Below are 18168 nucleotides of genomic sequence, written 5' to 3'. Positions count from 1 at the left end.
TTATTTAAATTCTACATGTTTTAAAAGAGAGAGAGTTGATATGATCTGTCACGTATAATTATATGTACATTCTATAAATAAATCACCATCCTAATCCACCACTAAATTCAAAGCACTCTAATCCCTCTTGCCAGATATCAACATGATATAAAGCCCACTTGCCCTCTTCATTCACATAGACCGTCTTGTTATTCAAAATATCAGCCACAGAAATCGCTTGCTTATCCGTATGTCTCTCGGGTGTCTTTTCCCATTCGTTTGGATGCTCTTGATGACATGCGAATGAATCACCGCTGTAGACCAACGTCTTGTTAAAATGACCGACTGCAGTCAAAATAAATTCGATATCCACCCAGGCCACACCGCCCGTTTCACGATAGCCTCTGCAGTGCTTCCAAGTGTCTCTGTGGGCCAAAGTGAAGTCACCTGCTTGATCACCATAGTACCAGTACGTATCAGGCGTGATGACAGAAGGTCCAGGCAGTCGATAATTTCCCCAGTCTTGTTCTTTCAGTTTACAGGCGTTCCATAAAGTGTCGTCGTCAGGGAATGCTTTTAGGTTGACGATGCTGGGTGGTAAATTCTCATGTCTAGAACATAAGTACACGTTTTCAAACGTATCATGACTTACATATCATGTCTCGATTGATATTGAACATAGATCGTGTCTCTCTCAAACACTCTGGATTGAATCGCATTGATAAAATTATGTGACCAAATGTCATCTAAAGAACATGTCAATACCTGACATCACTATCGACGTGTCTACCTTGATTAGTGCAAACAATGAATTCACCACGAGCAAATCGAATACCCACGTTCTTTCCTTCAAATTCATGAAGAGGGGCATTGCCAAGATTGGGCAAGATACTGTGTATCTTGGATGAGACGGTGATGATGCGATAACTGAGATAGTCTGATCGTCTAAACCTCTATTCATCCATATAAGTAGGATGCATCAAAAACACACAAAAACTTACAAAGGCATCCAACACTCTTCTTTTGCCAACCGGTGGGTTCCACTCGATGATGAGTAATTCGATCTTTTGTTTGGAATGTTCAGCAAGTAAATAAGCGCTGTCAATAAAGTTTTGAAATCGGTGATGTTGATTGCTACACAAAAAGGACAGTGAGTGAACAGGATGGACAACCCAACTTCATACCCAGCATAATCATCCATACGAGTGACAAGGACAATCGACAAATAAAATTCGGCTGCCTGTCCTTCATGTAAACAATTCTCCCATTCTTGTCTTGTTAAATTCATTCTTGTGCCTGTGTTTGCAACATATTTTGTAGTCTGGATTATGTCTTGCTGATCATCACTCTCCATCATCACCACACTGTTCTTATCTGTCATATAGAACAGATAGGGTATCGTCAGTGTGAGTGAAAGCAAACAGAGCGCTAGAATATATTTTCTTGGCAGTAACATCAGGAAAATAAAAAAAAAAAGAAAGATGGGAAAAGAGGAGGGAGGAGGAGGGGTTTAAAGTTTATTTTTTTTTATAGAGTGCTTATTAAAACTCATCAAACAGTATAAAAGTGATACAAACAGATCGAACCATGACTGATCACCTTGTTTTCATCCTTCTTTACTCTAGTTGATAAACATCTCATCCAAAAAGAGGGGGTCTATTCAATGGATCTGTAGGATTTGACAAGTCTCTTTTGAAATCTGGTTTTCATACGTCTTTTTTTTTTGAATCTAAATAAAGAACAGACACTTTTCTGTTTCTGGTAGTTGGCCGTGTTCCTTTTGATGTGCGCTGGAGTCATTTTGTACAAGTTAGACTCAGTGAAAAATGGGGTTAAAGTTAATTTGATATGAATTGTGTAACATTCAACTGGAAACGTTTCAGATGAAATAAATTCTCTTTTAGACAACAGGATTCAATGACTTTTTATGATTTGGATTATTTGAGGATGATCACTAAAGTCAATGATCTGCTTAGAGTCCATTGATAATGTATCATTATCGCCTTGTTGACAATCTTACCACTGCTATTCATCCCATTAAAGTAAGCAACAATTGTAGTGGTCATTTTGGATGCTTTATTCAGCGCTGTTTTGATAAAAAGTATGTATATCATTGACCTATTTAACATGCTTGTTTTGCAAACATAACAAAAACAAAAGATTCATTGGTGATCGTCAATCTACTAATGATGCTAGCTTGAGACTGTCAATTGAAATGTAAAAAAAGACGACTCTCTGCTTGAACAGACTGCTAGTTATTTTATTTTTAAAGAAAACTACCAACAGATATCACCCATACTGTAGTGTTTAGCGACTGGTCACTTTTATGTTCTAAGTGTGACATACTATTTTAGGAATGCACAGTCAACTTGCACAAGCTTTCATCTGTGGAAGCCCTTTGCATGATCTCTGAGTTATAGACAGTGTGTACTTTTTCATTTGATTCAGTAGCAACAAATGTAGAATTCGAATCCTTGGAGATCTCAGGTACACATCCTCCCATGTGTTCACACGTACACTGGCCTCCCAAGAATTGAGGTAGACTCTCTGCGTCAATATGTTCTAATAAAACGGATTGAAAATCACTACCGAGAACATGGATCTTTTCTAGTGTCTGCAACAGAATTAGTCTGGTAATAAACCTAGTCAGTGACTTACTCTAGGATTAAGCCAACTCTTTACGATCTTAAACATGGCCACAAACGCAGAAGGAGTATTAACAATAAACAGCCTGTGAAGTGTTTCTGGATAATAACGCTGAACGATATCTGCAACCGCTTTTAAAAGATAAAGTGCATTCATATGGAACTCTAAAATAACAAGTTTAGTTTGCTATTGTTGCTAATAAATATTCACATTACGATGTAAACCCATGTTGGTGCAATCAAAAATAACTGTCTCACTGTGAATCCTTTTCCCTGATCGTTCACTCCCCTCTGGCATAATAACGCGATTCAAGAATTCATTGGCTGAAATATGATAGTTTACAATCTCTTCCGAGCTCACTTTACTCCCCATCTGTTTAGCGTTATGATATCCCTTTTATAAATAAGTCTTTTTGTTGTTTGGTGGTCATTACAAGCTCACTTACTGTGCGGTCTATCAGAACAGGGTGTCCTTCTTTATCAAACTTGTGGAAACAGTCTCCTCCCGTGAAATTAATGATACGAATCACGCTCTCTGATAACTGAGGTTGTACTGTAAAGTTACCATCTTTTATGTATTTATAGCCTCTGCAGGCCACAATAATCGGTAAGCCATTGTCATTTGTCGCCACTGGCACTTGGTCCACTCTCTTTTCCTTTCTCCATTTTGATGTATCCAATAGCTGTCTTTTAGCAGCATTCTATGTTTATATTCTTAGCGTTCAGTGTGGAATTAGGTAATGTATATGTACTATATCCCAAACATTCGCTTGCAAGAACTGAATGATAACTTCATCTGGAAACTTCTTGAGTACTGCCACGTCTAATCCTTTTTTAAATTCACCAAGTCTCTTCTTTTCTTCTTCAGGTGTCGTTTTTTTAATAACCATTCAAATATAAGCAAGCAGAAAGAAAGAAAAGAAGAAGCCCTGCATTTATAGATTGATCCAGTTGCATCAATTTATCGTCATGTAAAAAAAAGGACATCAAATAAAATTCAATCACCGATGTAATATCACTGCTAGCATAAAGCACTCTATCATCGATAGATAGCACAACAAAGAGCAGCATCAAGGTAAGCAGACATGGATCTCTTTGTAATAAAAGCTCATGATGAAAACAAGTAAAATGCTATTGTGACAAGATCATATCATGCCATAATGTGTAGAGAAACAAAATCATTCTCCGCTCATATGCTCTCCATTTTTAAGTGATTCATGCTGAATTCAAAAGGACTCTTGCTTTCTCTTTGGATTTGTACATTGTATAAGAAAAAGAGAGAAAGAGAGAGACTACCATCGATCGTTATAAATCCCGTAATGTCTCATGTGAAGATCAGATAACTGCTGGGTTAAATTTGATGTTTTGTATCCCAAATAAAACATGCGATGATTGATACTCACCCAATCCTTTAGATTTTCCATAAACAGGGCTTTTGTTTTTTCACATCAAAAGTTTTTTTTATTTTATTTTATTTATATTTTGCTCATCCTTCTTTTCTTCTTAATTAAAAATGACCAAAGTGATTACGCCTATTAATGAATATTTAAAATGTAAAATGGCTAGGAAGATGAATGGTTAGAGTACAACTCATGTAATATCATTATAGATGCCAATAAGCCAGAGAGAACAATAAGAATAACACCACTTAACCTCAAGAATAAAAAGTCGATTCCAAAAGAAAGAATAAGCATTTCTCGAATGTGGAGAGATTCTATATTTCGGGCAAGTCACTCAGCAAAGTCTTTTTCACGTATTCATTTTTAAAGAGTAGGGTGCATTTTCAGTTTCACTTCCAAAGACCGAGGAAGCAGCCTTTGAAGAAAAATTCAAGTATCTGATTGTCACTTCACCTCTCCTGAACCAAGAACAACATACGTTCTCAGGACAATTACCATTTCAAGCACCTCGTACGACAAACAATCTAAAATTCACTGCCAATCTGGTCACAACCCTTCTGCTCCTGTTTGGTATCGAACGCTATGCCCTTCATCGACCTATCCCGGCCTTGACTGTGACCTGCTCAGCCTCTGCCTCTCTCTTTTATTTCTATAGGCATCATCGACAGCGATCGATACGACACCTGTATGGGAGTGTGTTGAGCAAGATGCAGCGTCTGATTGAATCGAGTGACATTTTTGATGGCAAGGTACAGCATGTCTTGATCACTTTGCAAGAAATTGAGTTAGTCTCCAGAGGTTACCGACTCTCTACCCCACTGTCATCTATTTCTTCTCGTGTGGAGCAGCATGGTAGTAAACAGAGAAAATGCGTTCAGTTGCGAAATAGACTGGCGTCCATCTTGAGAAGAGCATTTATTGTTCATGAAGAAGGGATCATTGACTTGGTAGATGTGATTGACAAGGCTCATTTATTGGGTCTTTATGAGATGTATAATGTAAACTCGCTTGCTTCACTCTCTGCTGTCGAGGCTGAAGGATGTTATAGTCTAGATCAATTAAAGACACTTGTTCGAGTGATGCAACTAAAAAGAAGAGAATGCATGGTTCATTTCTTGGCATTAGAGGCAGATATGGATGAGAAGGGATGGAAGGTGGTGAATAATATCCTGGATCATTTCTTGAATGAATTCACAAATTTCACAAAGGAATTAATGAATGTTTTAAACGCTGAATTCTGTAAATAATATACAGACCGTAATGTAAAAGTTACTAAAAAAACCTCCCACTAGTAGATAAACAACTGAATGGATTTGATTCAGAAACACAAGATTCCGGATTAAAGTCATTTATTCATCGCTTGTCTTTGCTTACACAAGAGTTGAAGACAATAGAGGCTAAAATTTATCTATGCAATGAGAATGTGCGACAATCAGACACGCTTGAAAGTAAACAAAAAGTCATGGCAGATTATTTGGCTGTTCAAGAAGGATTTGAAACGATGATGACTGAATGGAAAAACGGCAAAGAGGTTCTTCAGTCCTACTTGGACTTGTCAGAAAATATCGAATTAATTGAACAAGAAGCTACGACTACAGAAGAAGAAGAATTAGAAGAGTCTGAAGGAAAAGGCATGATATTAGACTCTGAAGATGTGGTGGACATTTTAAACTTATCTAATGATACTTCAGTTTGTAAAGCCATTGCTGACGTAGTAGAAAAGAATAACAACGTAAGAAATAAAAAGTCTAGAAATGAAAGAATGGAAGAGATGAAGCTGAAACGAATTCAGGAGGTAATGGTAATCATACAAACATACACATATTTATCTTGTTATGATTAGGCAGAAGAGCAAAACACAAATGCAAAATAAAATAAAATTATACCCTTTTAATTGTACTCTTTGGACGAATAGGAGGTCGTCTTAATAATCTCCAAAGCATAATGGTTGTAGCAACAGATAAAGAATACCAAGTAATCAAGTAATTCAAATGATGATTACGTATTTCTACTGTTGGTGGTCTACCCACTGGTATTCCTTTATCGATCAATACATGTTCTTTATAAGGTGATATATCTACTCTTATCATTTAGTTTTCCTCTTACTGTTCCTATTCTGCCTATTACCTGTCACTCTTTCAACCATCACAGGCTGTGAATGGGTCAATTGAGCGATTGTGTCCACATCAGCCCAATACCACTGATTATGTTCAATATCATTGTCTGGGGTAAATGAATTTCTTTCTTCATTCACACGAATCAATCCAACCACTTCTACTTCATCTGTCACCAAACTATCCGGTCTGCTTTTTTGATCTTTTTTGTCGGGTGAAATCCATCCTCTTTTGACCAAGATGGTCGTTCCATTATCTCTTTCAAAGGGTGTAATCACAAAATAACCAGCGTTGCCGTCTCCTCTTGTTCTAGGACCCAATAAAATCTCTTGATCATGTCTATAACGTCCTCTAGCATAGACCTTGCGAAATTCATATTCTTCTAGTATATCAGCACTACCCTTAGTTAGTATGAATGCAAAGATACGTTACTCATGTTTACTTTATGCGCTTAGGTAAAGGAATAGGCTCTCTTTGAAGCCGATCTTCAAGTGTGGAGATCAAGTTGACTTTCCAGCGAAGTCTTTGTAACTGCCAAGTACCTAATCCAAAAGTAACAAAGGGAATCGTACATAAAAGTGCTGTGCCAAAATTAAATTTTCTCTTTTTGGCTCGATAGACTTCCTGAACAACAGGCTCTGACTCGGTTGTATAATGGCGTATGGGTTGAATAACCTTTGGAAACCTCAATTGTCCAAAACGTCGAAGCATACTTTTTGTTCAAGGGTGGAAAAAAAAAATAAAAAATGACAATTTAAGCTCCGTTTTTCTGTAAAACTTCATTTTGAGCAACTTGGTTTAAAAAAATACAAGCATAAACATGATATCTACACAGAGTCTCTGAGAAACTGGTATTAAAAGAGAATAGCCGTGTATTTATAAATAAAAAAATGTTCAATATTTTCTATTATAAATATGAATGGTGCATCTATCGGTGTACAACAGTAGAAAAGAACATTCAAAAAAAGCCCAATTAGCGGTGAAACGACTGTACATGAAATAAAAAGTGTTTGAATAAAGAGCTGGTGGAAGTATAAAATACTTGTTCCTTATAGAAAATCACATTCTGGGTATCATTTTTCAATATTTAAAATAAGTTTCTTTCTCTCTTTCTTTTTAGCACAAGAAATTAAACAAATGTTTATAATGTTCTCTATACTGCCTTTGTCTAAATTCATAGACAAATTAAAGTTGAATTTAACACTGGTGGTGACTGTGTATTTAATAAATCTTTTTTCTTTTTTTTCAAGAAAAAAAAAAGTTTTTGTTAATCATGGCTGTAGAAAAAAAATTGACAAAGCGTGAAAGGAAAGCTGAAGCTTTTAAAAAGAGATCAAAGAAAACATTAGAATTTACAGAAGATACAGCAGTACCAGAATCTGATATTATTGAGCCTGAAGTTCAAAAAGAAGAAAAGAAAGTAGATGATCGTAAACGTAAAGCTCCAGAAGAGAATCTAGATCAAAAGGCTGTGGCTATTAATGTTCCTACTGAAGAAACCGAACCATTGAAAAAAAAAACTAAAAAGAACGATAAACAACAATCCGATGTTCGTTATATTGTTTTTATTGGTAACTTACCTTTCACCACAACAAAAGAAGAACTTCAAAAGCACTTTTCAACTGTTGAAAACATAAAATCACTTCGTTTATTGACTGATAAAGCAACCGGAAAACCAAAAGGATTTGCTTTTATGGAATTCACAAACTCTAAAGATTTGAATGTAAGCAGATGATATACGCTTTCTTTTTTCTTTTTCTTTTAACTTTACTATTTCATAGAAAGCTTTAAGTTTTCATCATACATTCTTTAAAAGGAGACAAATCAATGTGGAATTGACTGCAGGTGGTGGAGGCAGTAAGAGTGATGCACGTAAAGAGAAGCTTAAAGAGAAAAACAAGCGATTAACAGAAGAAAGGGTAAATTTGTTTATTGTCTTTTGCTATATTTTAATTGTTAATTTATTGATGTAGGCTAAAAAGCATGAAAAGATTAAATTCACTAATACTCAGCAATCCTCATATCAAATAGATGAAGAATAATGTAAATAAAAAAATGCATTTTTTACTATAAAATGTAAGGAACGAATGAAAGTGAAACAAGAATTTATCAAGTGAGATCAAATACGATCCAACGTTTTATCATACTTTATTTAATAACAAAGATTCTTTATTGACTGTTTTTATTCATTTGCCATTTTTTAAAAGCAACTGCTTTTTGAATTCAAAAAGGAAACTTTCAGGCCCCAAAGATTCCTCTCTCTTCCTTTTTCTTAAAATTTGCCTATGACTTGAGAACTTTGTATGATTTAATAAGAAGAGTTTTTCTCTGGTGTTAAATATATCTAACAGATCCAATTGCTTGTCTTGCTGCCAATGTTGTATAAACAAGAGTAAAAAAGTGACATCAAAGGAAAATGTGATAATTTCCTGATTTGTCAAGTCTAATCCAAGATCATACTTTAACCAATTAAATTATATTGAGATTAAACTTTACACCTTATTTTTCCTGGGAAACATAGGAAAAAAAAGAAGACTGATCTCAAACGTATGCTTTCTTCTTTTCTTTTCTTTTTCTATAGAATGGATAATACAGCAAGCTTTTCATAGATATTACTGTGTATAGTAGCATCAGATATACCAGTGATCCTATCATTTATCTTCGGAGGCTGTTGCAGTAATGTATTTGCTCTCGAAGTACTCATAACGTAAATTATACATTTTTTTTAATATGAATAACTTACATAATGTTTGTAGAGACGCGCCTAGAAGTGGTAAAATGGAGAAAAATAAAACAAAATTTGCTTGTATATAACAAAGTATATATAGGCCAAATGATTACTTTTGGACAATTCTTGTTCACTGCAGTAGAAGGTTTAAGGCACCAACTGACTTGGGGAAAATATGGGCCAAAATTGAAAAAGACAATGGTTCCACTAACACATTGGTTACTCCTTGTTACATTATTCTTTATTGTATCGTTATTGAATATGGCAGCTTTGAGTTATAATATCTCTATACCTTTGCATATCATTTTTAGAAGTGGTGGATTAATTGTGAACATGATTATGGGCACAATTGTATTAGGCAAAAGGTAAATAAAAGAATTTGATAGGTTTTTGTGATATAAAATGGTTTTGCAAGATATTCTTTTGGACAAATTTTTGGCGTTTTATTTGTAACCATAGGCGTGATTGTGGCAACATTGGATAATGCATCAAATCAGATAGAGGTAATAAAAAAATATGCACCTGTACACGCAGGAAAAGTAAATATCAACATATACACACACACATTAACATATACAAACCAAAAAAATGGTATCAATTTTATTAAATAGAATAATACTGGGAATACGACCGAGTTTAATACTGGTATTGCATTACTTGTTGTTGCCATGATATTATCTGCAATCATGGGCTTATTTCAAGAAGTAACATATAAAAAATATGGCAAGCATTGGCGAGAAGGATTATTCTACACAGTAAGTTATAAGTAATCCTAATAAATCAAAGAGCACTAATATCTTTTAAGCATTTTCTTGCTTTACCATTCTTTTTAATCTTTTCAAATCATTTGCTTAATCAAGTACATGAATACAACAAATCAACACGAATACCTATTTCAGAAGCTATAAATCAAATTCCGATACTTGTTAGCGTGGTTCCTGAACCCATCAGGGCTGTACTTTATACCATCAAGATTCGTAAACTTTGGACTTATTTTATAATGAACGTTGTGACACAGTAAGGATACTCAAAAATGAAATATAAAGAATAAACTAACCATATGCTTAGATATGTATGTATTAAAGGTGTGAATCGTATGACATCAATTACAACTTCTTTAACTTTAAACTTGATTCTCAATTTACGGAAATTCACTTCTTTAATCATTTCAATTATTTACTTTGAAAATCACTTTGGCTTTGGAACTAAAATGGGTACAGTTCTTGTCTTTTTTGGTACATTGATTTATACACGATCTGGCATCAAGTCAAATCAAAGAGCATGAATAAACTTAGCCATTTGCCATAAAAGGAAATATAAGCCACGAATGAAAGTGCCTCCAGGGGATATGCAAATGTCAAACTGTTTCTTTTTCTAAAAAATCAAAAAAAATCAAAACATGAGCACAGGTTTGCTTTTGAAAAGATTACCAATAAGATTAAATAGTAGAATATGTAATAAGCACTGTTTGATACTACCACAATGTCACAAGAGGTGGAATTCTAAAAGTACAACTGAAGTAAAATTATGTGCACGTGAGAAGAAAGTAGTATCTTATATATTTTTCACACAAAATAGAGATTGAAAAGTGCCAACCCGAAAAAGAGTATTGATCTACCTGATTTTCCTGCAGAAAACATAAGAAACTTTAGTATAATTGCCCACATTGGTAAATACAACGGGAAAATATTTAATTCATAAATAACCTTCTTGTGCATGTGTATGTAAACAGATCATGGAAAAAGCACACTAGCTGATAGGTAAAAAGCAGGAAGGGAAGGGAAGAGAAGGAAGGGGGAATGAACTATTTATTAGATTATTAGAATTGACAAACACAATATCGGCTACTGGATCAAATAAGCAAGTATTAGACAAATTAAAAGTAGAAAGGGAACGTGGTATTACTGTTAAAGCTCAAGTATGTTCAAGCATTGAGTGTTTTTACATACATACAAATTAACAGCCTCTTATAGACTGTTTCAATGTTTTATAACTATAAAGGAAAAGAATATCTCTTAAACTTGATTGATACACCGGGACATGTCGATTTTAGCTATGAAGTATCTCGTTCTTTAGCCGCGTGCCAGGGAACTCTTTTATTAGTAGATGCAGCTCAAGGAATTCAGGCACAGACTGTAGCTAATTTCTATTTAGCTTTTGGAGAAGGATTAGAGATTATACCCGTATTAAATAAAGTATGTCAAGTAATGGTGGGAATAAGAGGTTGTGATGCCTTAACTACCTTTTTTAGATTGATTTACCTGGAGCAGAACCTGAAAGAGTGATGCAACAAATTCAAAGTGCATTTGAATTAGATACATCATCCATTCTTCAGGTATGTTTGGCAGAGATGAAGGGAAAAGGAAGCTGATTTGACATACTTAGATTTCTGCGAAATCTGGAATTAACATTGATAAAGTATTACCAACTGTCATCGAGAAAATACCTGCACCTGAGGGATCGATTAAAAAGCCATTTAGGGGATTATTATTTGATTCGTGGTATGACAAATATGTAGGCGTTGTATGTATGCTGGGAGTCAAAGATGGTGTGCTTAAAAAAGGTGATAAAGTACTATCCGCTCATTCAGACACCAAATACGAAATCACAGAAGTTGGCATTATGCATCCAGAACAAGTACCTACTGGTTATTTGTAGGTCTAGCTACCTTATTTATTATTAGTATTCATTTTTTACTATTTCTAGACATGCTGGACAAGTGGGATATATTGTATGTGGTATGAAGAGTGCTTCTGAAGCACATATCGGTGATACCTTTTATCATGTAGGAGAAAAAGTAGAAACTTTGCCTGGCTTTCAACCTGCTCAATCTATGGTCTTTGCTGGTATTTTCCCGGTAGACACAAATGACTTTCGTAAATTGGATGAAAATATCAAGAAACTCACCTTAAATGATGCAAGTGTCACTGTTCATAAAGAAACGAGTCATGCACTTGGTCAAGGATGGCGTTTGGGTTTCTTGGGTACGTTACACATGGACGTGTTTAGACAAAGATTAGAAAATGTAACCTGAAAAAGTACATTTTTATTCCGTTGCTTATTTTCTTGATAGGAATACGACGCAAATATTATCGTTACTCAACCCACAGTACCCTACAGAGGTATCATCTACAGCACAAAAGGAATTTTGTAAAAAAGGCTTACTATTGCTATTACTATTAGTTATTTACAAGGATGGTACTTCAAAGCTTGTTAGAAATCCATCCGATTTTCCTGATACGGATGAAAGATCACTTAGAGTATCCAAACTTCAAGAGCCTATGGTTTTAGCTACTTTAATATTTCCCGATGTAAGGTTTCATAATTTTTTAAAAAAACAAGACTGAATGTTATATAGGAATATATGGGAAAATTAATTGAACTATGTGGTGTAAATTATATTTGTTATAACAAAATGTATGTGTTATTTATTTTGCTAATATAGGCACGTAGAGGTGAACAATTAGAATACATGTATGTTGATGAAACACGTGTGATGATGAAGTATAGACTTCCATTGGCTGAAGTAGTGTCTGATTTCTATGACGAGCTCAAGAGTAGATCCTCTGGATATGCCTCATTTGATTACGAAGATGCAGGATATGAAGACAGTGATCTAGTGAAGGTAGTTCATGAGACTCTTTTTATAGAAACAAGATCTAACGTTTTCTATAGATGTCAGTACTATTAAATTCTAAACCAGTTGATGCGCTTTCTGTTATCCTTCATCGCTCACAAACAGAATTTGTTGGGCGTGATTGGGTTAAAAGACTAAAGGGAATCATTCAAAGACAGCTCTTTGAAATTTCCATTCAAACAGCTTTAGGAACGAGGATCATTGCTAGAGAAACGTGAGCCCTTTTTTTTTTTCTTTAATGAAATCAAAAAATAACTTTTTATTAGTGTACCAGCCATGCGGAAGAATGTCACAGCCAAATGTGTAAGTTGTGTTAATTAATTGGTAGGTCTTACATTGATTTGTTTATGCATATAGTACGGCGGTGATGTATCACGAAAAATGAAGCTATTACAAAAGCAAAAAGAAGGAAAAAAGAGAATGAAAATGATTGGCAATGTTGAATTGCCTCAAAGAGCCTTTTATGATTTTATGGATAAAAGTAAAAGTACATAGTAATATATAAATGTATGTATATTTATTAGTAAAAGTATAAGAGTATGTATTCATATATAAGCTATTAATTACAACCCTTTGGGTGTAAGTGTCAATTTAAGTGTACTTCCTCTACGACCTGTAATCAAATCCTCCAATTCCTTAATTTTTCTTTGTTTTTCCAATTCATCCTTACTAATCACTCGTTTGCCTACATTATACGTCTTTACTTTATGTAGTAATGGTGTCGATTTACTGATTGATGGTTCAATGGTAACAATAGAAGCTGCAGCGTTAGTGTTTCCACTTTTAGTACTACTGCGACGTCGATCCCGTAGTTTATTGTAAAATGTACTCTTAGGTGGTTGTGGTTTAGGTCCTTGTTGGTCGTCGTATAAAATAGTTGAAGAACATGAATGACGACGATTTCTGTGTGTCTTGATACAACTCTCATCTCTTGTTAAAGGATACTCCGGTCTCTCGGGTCTTTTGTTCATGGAACTCACTAATAGAGTATTTGAAGGCATAGGTTGATTGGAAAATGTGGTTCTGATAGGTGAAACAAGGGAATAGATACTTGTTGAGTGTTGAAGTATGGGTGAGGAAATCTTTAGCTGACCTGCAGCCTTTTTATTCGATGTCACTGCTACTTCTTGTTGAGGACGAAATAGGCTTTTTAATTTTGCAGATTTCTTTCTTTCAAGCATAATTTAAAGAAGGAAGAGGCTGAAAGATAAAAAGGAGAGAAAAGTGAGAAAGAAAAAGAGGGGAAAAAAAAGGAATGAAGTTGCGGAATAGATTTGAAGAAAAGAAAGAATAGAAAAAGAAAAAGAAAAAGAAAAAAAAAAAAAAATGAAAAATGATACCATTTTTTCTTTTGTCTCGCTCAACAAAATAGGCATTTCCACATGGTGGATAACTCGTCATGGTGTCATCATGGCAATGTTGTAGTACAAAAGGAACCTGATGTTTGTAACACTTTTTATTCTCTGAGATCAAAAATAAAAAATCAATTTGTACGTTCAAAAAGCACTGATTATAGTGCTTCCATTCTCATTTTACCAAATGTTTGAAAACTCCGCCCTCTTTTTGAGACTAACTTGTCCAGCTTTTCGAAAATAAATTGGCCACCTACTACAAATAATTTAACCAACTGTTTGAGTTTTATCTTTCCTTAACTATTTCTTTTGATAATGAATTTCTTTTACAAAAATGATAGAGGTGGGGTTGTAGATAAGACTGAGAGATAAGCGGCTGCTTTTGTAGTAGATCACTCATTTTCATTTAACGAATTTGAACGAATTTGCTTAAGTACATCAAAAATAAAAAAATAGTAAACCGAAATTCATGAACCTAAGGGCACTGATATGAGGGAATAATATCCTAGGAAAGAACGAACCTTAGCTTACAATACTTATTCAGATGAAGATCGACGAAGATGCTTCTATTTCCTTATGATCCTCTCACAAGCTGCCAACGTTCATTACAAGACAGGTCGAAAGTAGAAGACAGCATAAAAATCAAATTCATAAAATTCGAAACGTCATTCTTTTTTCTAAGCATTAAAAAAGTGTGTGTGTTCTTTTTAAAAAAAAATGAGATTGAACAGTGCTTTCAATATCTCTAAGTTCAACGATATATTTGATTTGTCGTCTTGGATAAAGAAATTGTACGCCAGTTTGCATAATGGAAAATATTTATTTATCATTCAAATGTTAAGCTTCCACTGGTAAATAACTATTAAACGCAACATTGACAAAATCCTTTAAAAAAATTAGTATAACTTCATTTTTTAAATTAAGAGCCTCATTTTTTTCTTTATTTTTTGCACCGTGTAGAGTAAAGCAAGGGGCTTACTTAAGAGACGGTTGCAAGGAAATGTTATAGATTAAGGATAGAGTTAAACTTATGCAAAATAAATAAGATAAACTAATCTAAAAATTACAAAATAGAATAAGGCGCGACATGTCGGCCAGTAGTGTAACATTTTGTAAGTTGCGGTGTAAGAGGGAGGGCAGTTTTCCAAATTAAAGTAGAATGATGATCTTGTTTTTGGCAATATCAAAGCTATTGTACAACAGTAACTGATTGTAGTTGACATTAATAAATATAAGTCTTAATACAAGATCATAGTTAAAATAAAATAAAATATAAGTTTATTTAAATAAGATCATACAATCAATTCCAATTAAACATATTCTTTTAGAATATGTATTGTATTCATGAGAGTTCTTTGATAAGAAGAGGTATCAACTAAAACAACAAAATCCAAACCAATGTCAGGAATATTGCTAATCTTTCACATGATTGAAATAACGCGTAAAATAACGTTATTCAAATCATTGAGGAATTCCCAGAATAAAAGATAATCTATGACAGACATACAAAAGAACAAATGAAAAGTTTTCATAATCATAATTAGAGATAACACTTGCTAAAGTACCCGAATATTAGAAGAACGCTTACAGTACAAGATGTAATAAGCGAAGATAAAAAGAAATAAAAAAGCACCAAAACAATAATTACTTTGAGATACTTTTTATTCTTGATTATATCCAAGTTAAAGTTATCCTTTTTTCAATGAGGATTTAGGTGGGATATTTATATTCTTTTGAATAATAATTCATGGGGACGATTGAGTTAAATCAATTGGTTCTTTCTTGATGTTTCATTATGGATTGGGGCATTGTCATCATATCTTGTTCCATGTAATCTTATCTTGCATAATTATATTATAAATCGTTGTTCTAAGCTACTAGTGTTGCATTTATAAATAGGCATCCATGGAATCGTTGTTTAAGACGACACTTGTATTTTGTTCCTGAGTGGTTATTGGGTTTGAGTAAACTCGGTTACTAAATAACTACAGAAAGACTGAAACCTAATAATGGAGACAACAGGAACTATTAAGGCACCAATCGGATTATTGATAGGATTATTTCTCAATCATTCGTTTAGATCAATAAAGTTACTATGCAAAGAAAAACAATATTCTATTCTGACATACAGTAGATCAAAAAACTGCTGCAAGGAATTGCAAAATTCAGGTTTTACAGCTGGTTGTCCATGGGTACTGCACCAAACTATCTCAAACTTTGACTGTTTGTACCTCAATAGAAAGTGCATTTATTCGTCAACTATCGGATATGGGCAATGGTTATTGGTGGAATTTGATACTGCTAAAGGTAATATTTTAAACATCCGGTATTTTTTACTTGTTTACATATGTTTGAAATAATGAATGTTAGTACGACCCAACCGGTTGCCATCACAATTTTTCTCACTTCTGACTTGATTAGAATGCTATCGGTATTTAAGAGTGCTTACAATTTCTTTATTTTAAATTTTATATTCCCTTGTTTAAATTATTTCTCTTTTTTACCCTCTCGTCAATTGCATGCATAAATCACTGTCAGAGGAGAAAGTAAACGATCTCAAACAGACATTAACCGGATCCACATCAAAATATGATATTGCTAAGGAGACTGGATTACACGAATCAACTGTTAGCAGATACTTTATAACGTTGTTTTCAAGTAGGACAGTGATCACAGGTGATAGACCTGCAGTATTCTCCAAAGTGACGAAGCAGTTAATCAAAAGAAAAGTCATGAAATGGGTTCTAAAGGCTTCTAAAGAGGTGTACCGGGAGCTGGTTGGATTTGGCTATGATATCTCATACCAGTCAGAAATTAACGTACTGAAATCAATGGAGTTCCATTTTCTGATAGAAAAAAAGGAGCCATTTCAGACAAAAGTGCATACGTAGCATCAGTTAAAATGGAACAAGGAGCATCAGGATTGGGCAATGGTTGACTGACAACAAATCGTTTACTTTAATGAAACCAAGATCAACGTATAGGGCTTTGATGGTGGTGATCACTATCGGAAAAGGCCAAGTGACCTTTTTCAACATCATGACCTGGATTTTGTAATCCAGCATGAAGCTAGCAAATTGATGTCCTGGTGTTGTATAACCTCTGAAGCACCAGGATATGCTTGCTAGATTTACGATGGAAAGTTGTACTCGGGTGTTTACCAGTATATTTTGAACACTACGTTTTGTGATACTATGAAGTACTACAATTTCGACTGGTCCAACATTTACTTTTAGCATGACAATGACCCAAAGCACAAGGCATAATTTACAATGGCCAAGTTATGTAGTAACCAAGAGAGCTATATTAACGATTGGCCAGCTCAGAGCCCGGACTTAAATTCAATCGAGCACGTATGACATCAATTGAAGTTGAATCTCAAATATTACGAACGTAGAGCAAAGAACACGCATGTGCTTTGGGAACAAGTTGATAAAATATGAATTGATTTCGATAAATATCTTTTCAGAAGTCATGTGGATAACATTTCGAAAAGAACTCAAGCGCTACCAATAGAAAAGGAGGATCAACTAAATATTAATAAATAAATTCATTCCTGTCGTATTTACCTTAATAATTTTCTTAGTGTCGTGTGAGATCACTCAAAAGATTCTTCAACTAATAATTTGACTGTATATCATATATAGCCAAAGTGCTATATACGATAAACAGCCCACACAATTTATACCGTACTACCTCGGACCCTAAATCACATTATTATATTCTAAGACGTAGTTTGTATTGAATGGGCTCTCTCTCTCGTCCTTACTCAATAAAGAGGTTCAAGAGACTCATCGATTTTTCGACTTATTTTATTACTTTTATTAATCGAGAGAAATAACACGCCTATTCCACAATTCCGTTCAAATTTTCGTTTTTCCAAATTTTCAAATTGCGCATCTCATACTTCCTTCAATACTTATCCAATAGGACTTAAACTCTTTCGGATTTTTCAAGACATGTAGAAGATTTACTATGTGGAAACAGAGGCAGTTTGTGCCATTGTAACAGGATGTGCACTACAAAAACCAAGAAAAATGGATTCCTTGCAGCAGTTTTTGACCTACTGTACATAGTCTCAATGCAACCTAATACACTCTTTCCGGAAAGTAAATTCGCCTTGTGGCGAGAACAAAATTCAGGTTGCACGAAAAATAAATTCGCCCTGGTGGAAAATCAATTCGCCTGATGGCGATAATAAAATTCGTATTGTACAACATATAAATTCGCCTTGGCTAAAAATAATTTGTAAGACAAAAAAGCCTTGGCATTTGTTGGGTATATAAGAGCGTGCCAAGTGCTTGTCCTTGTTT

The 18168-nt window shown here is 34.3% G+C and overlaps 9 protein-coding genes across 9 annotated transcripts; 4 read left to right on the top strand and 5 right to left on the bottom strand.

Moving 5' to 3' along the window:
- Positions 1 to 82: 82 nt before the first annotated feature.
- Positions 83 to 1360, bottom strand: RO3G_09976 (uncharacterized protein; the record flags this gene model as incomplete). The annotated part of the gene is made up of 5 exons (XM_067664561.1): positions 83 to 590; positions 632 to 725; positions 770 to 932; positions 981 to 1113; positions 1164 to 1360. The coding sequence occupies 5 exons, from the start codon at positions 1358 to 1360 to the stop codon at positions 83 to 85; spliced, it is 1095 nt and encodes a 364-aa protein (XP_067520662.1).
- Positions 1361 to 2329: 969 nt separating this feature from the next.
- Positions 2330 to 2853, bottom strand: RO3G_09975 (uncharacterized protein; the record flags this gene model as incomplete). Its single annotated transcript, XM_067664560.1, has 3 exons — positions 2330 to 2593; positions 2638 to 2789; positions 2841 to 2853. 3 exons carry the CDS (start codon positions 2851 to 2853, stop codon positions 2330 to 2332), a joined length of 429 nt encoding a protein of 142 aa, XP_067520661.1.
- Positions 2854 to 4198: 1345 nt separating this feature from the next.
- On the top strand, positions 4199 to 5271 carry RO3G_09974 (uncharacterized protein; the record flags this gene model as incomplete). The annotated part of the gene is made up of 2 exons (XM_067664559.1): positions 4199 to 4207; positions 4399 to 5271. 2 exons carry the CDS (start codon positions 4199 to 4201, stop codon positions 5269 to 5271), a joined length of 882 nt encoding a protein of 293 aa, XP_067520660.1.
- A 633-nt stretch (positions 5272 to 5904) lies between these two features.
- On the bottom strand, positions 5905 to 6849 carry RO3G_09973 (uncharacterized protein; the record flags this gene model as incomplete). The annotated part of the gene is made up of 3 exons (XM_067664558.1): positions 5905 to 6101; positions 6152 to 6534; positions 6581 to 6849. 3 exons carry the CDS (start codon positions 6847 to 6849, stop codon positions 5905 to 5907), a joined length of 849 nt encoding a protein of 282 aa, XP_067520659.1.
- Positions 6850 to 7411: 562 nt separating this feature from the next.
- On the top strand, positions 7412 to 8180 carry RO3G_09972 (uncharacterized protein; the record flags this gene model as incomplete). Its single annotated transcript, XM_067664557.1, has 3 exons — positions 7412 to 7861; positions 7920 to 8057; positions 8112 to 8180. 3 exons carry the CDS (start codon positions 7412 to 7414, stop codon positions 8178 to 8180), a joined length of 657 nt encoding a protein of 218 aa, XP_067520658.1.
- A 688-nt stretch (positions 8181 to 8868) lies between these two features.
- RO3G_09971 (uncharacterized protein) lies at positions 8869 to 10051 on the top strand (the record flags this gene model as incomplete). The annotated part of the gene is made up of 6 exons (XM_067664556.1): positions 8869 to 8911; positions 8967 to 9231; positions 9282 to 9405; positions 9478 to 9621; positions 9672 to 9883; positions 9952 to 10051. 6 exons carry the CDS (start codon positions 8869 to 8871, stop codon positions 10049 to 10051), a joined length of 888 nt encoding a protein of 295 aa, XP_067520657.1.
- A 297-nt stretch (positions 10052 to 10348) lies between these two features.
- On the top strand, positions 10349 to 12557 carry RO3G_09970 (uncharacterized protein; the record flags this gene model as incomplete). The annotated part of the gene is made up of 10 exons (XM_067664555.1): positions 10349 to 10360; positions 10445 to 10535; positions 10690 to 10784; positions 10840 to 11001; positions 11118 to 11201; positions 11252 to 11520; positions 11573 to 11850; positions 12050 to 12177; positions 12225 to 12257; positions 12312 to 12557. 10 exons carry the CDS (start codon positions 10349 to 10351, stop codon positions 12555 to 12557), a joined length of 1398 nt encoding a protein of 465 aa, XP_067520656.1.
- Positions 12558 to 13066: 509 nt separating this feature from the next.
- Positions 13067 to 13684, bottom strand: RO3G_09969 (uncharacterized protein; the record flags this gene model as incomplete). Its single annotated transcript, XM_067664554.1, has 1 exon — positions 13067 to 13684. The coding sequence occupies one exon, from the start codon at positions 13682 to 13684 to the stop codon at positions 13067 to 13069; it is 618 nt and encodes a 205-aa protein (XP_067520655.1).
- A 3068-nt stretch (positions 13685 to 16752) lies between these two features.
- Positions 16753 to 17119, bottom strand: RO3G_09968 (uncharacterized protein; the record flags this gene model as incomplete). The annotated part of the gene is made up of 2 exons (XM_067664553.1): positions 16753 to 16979; positions 17086 to 17119. The coding sequence occupies 2 exons, from the start codon at positions 17117 to 17119 to the stop codon at positions 16753 to 16755; spliced, it is 261 nt and encodes an 86-aa protein (XP_067520654.1).
- Between the last annotated feature and the right edge of the window lie 1049 nt (positions 17120 to 18168).

The sequence above is a fragment of the Rhizopus delemar genome, genomic scaffold, assembly GCF_000149305.1.
Source record: "Rhizopus delemar RA 99-880 supercont3.7 genomic scaffold, whole genome shotgun sequence".
Lineage (NCBI taxonomy): Eukaryota > Fungi > Mucoromycota > Mucoromycetes > Mucorales > Rhizopodaceae > Rhizopus > Rhizopus delemar.
Note: the sequence above shows the minus strand (reverse complement) of the source record. Positions and strands in the feature narration are given on the sequence as shown.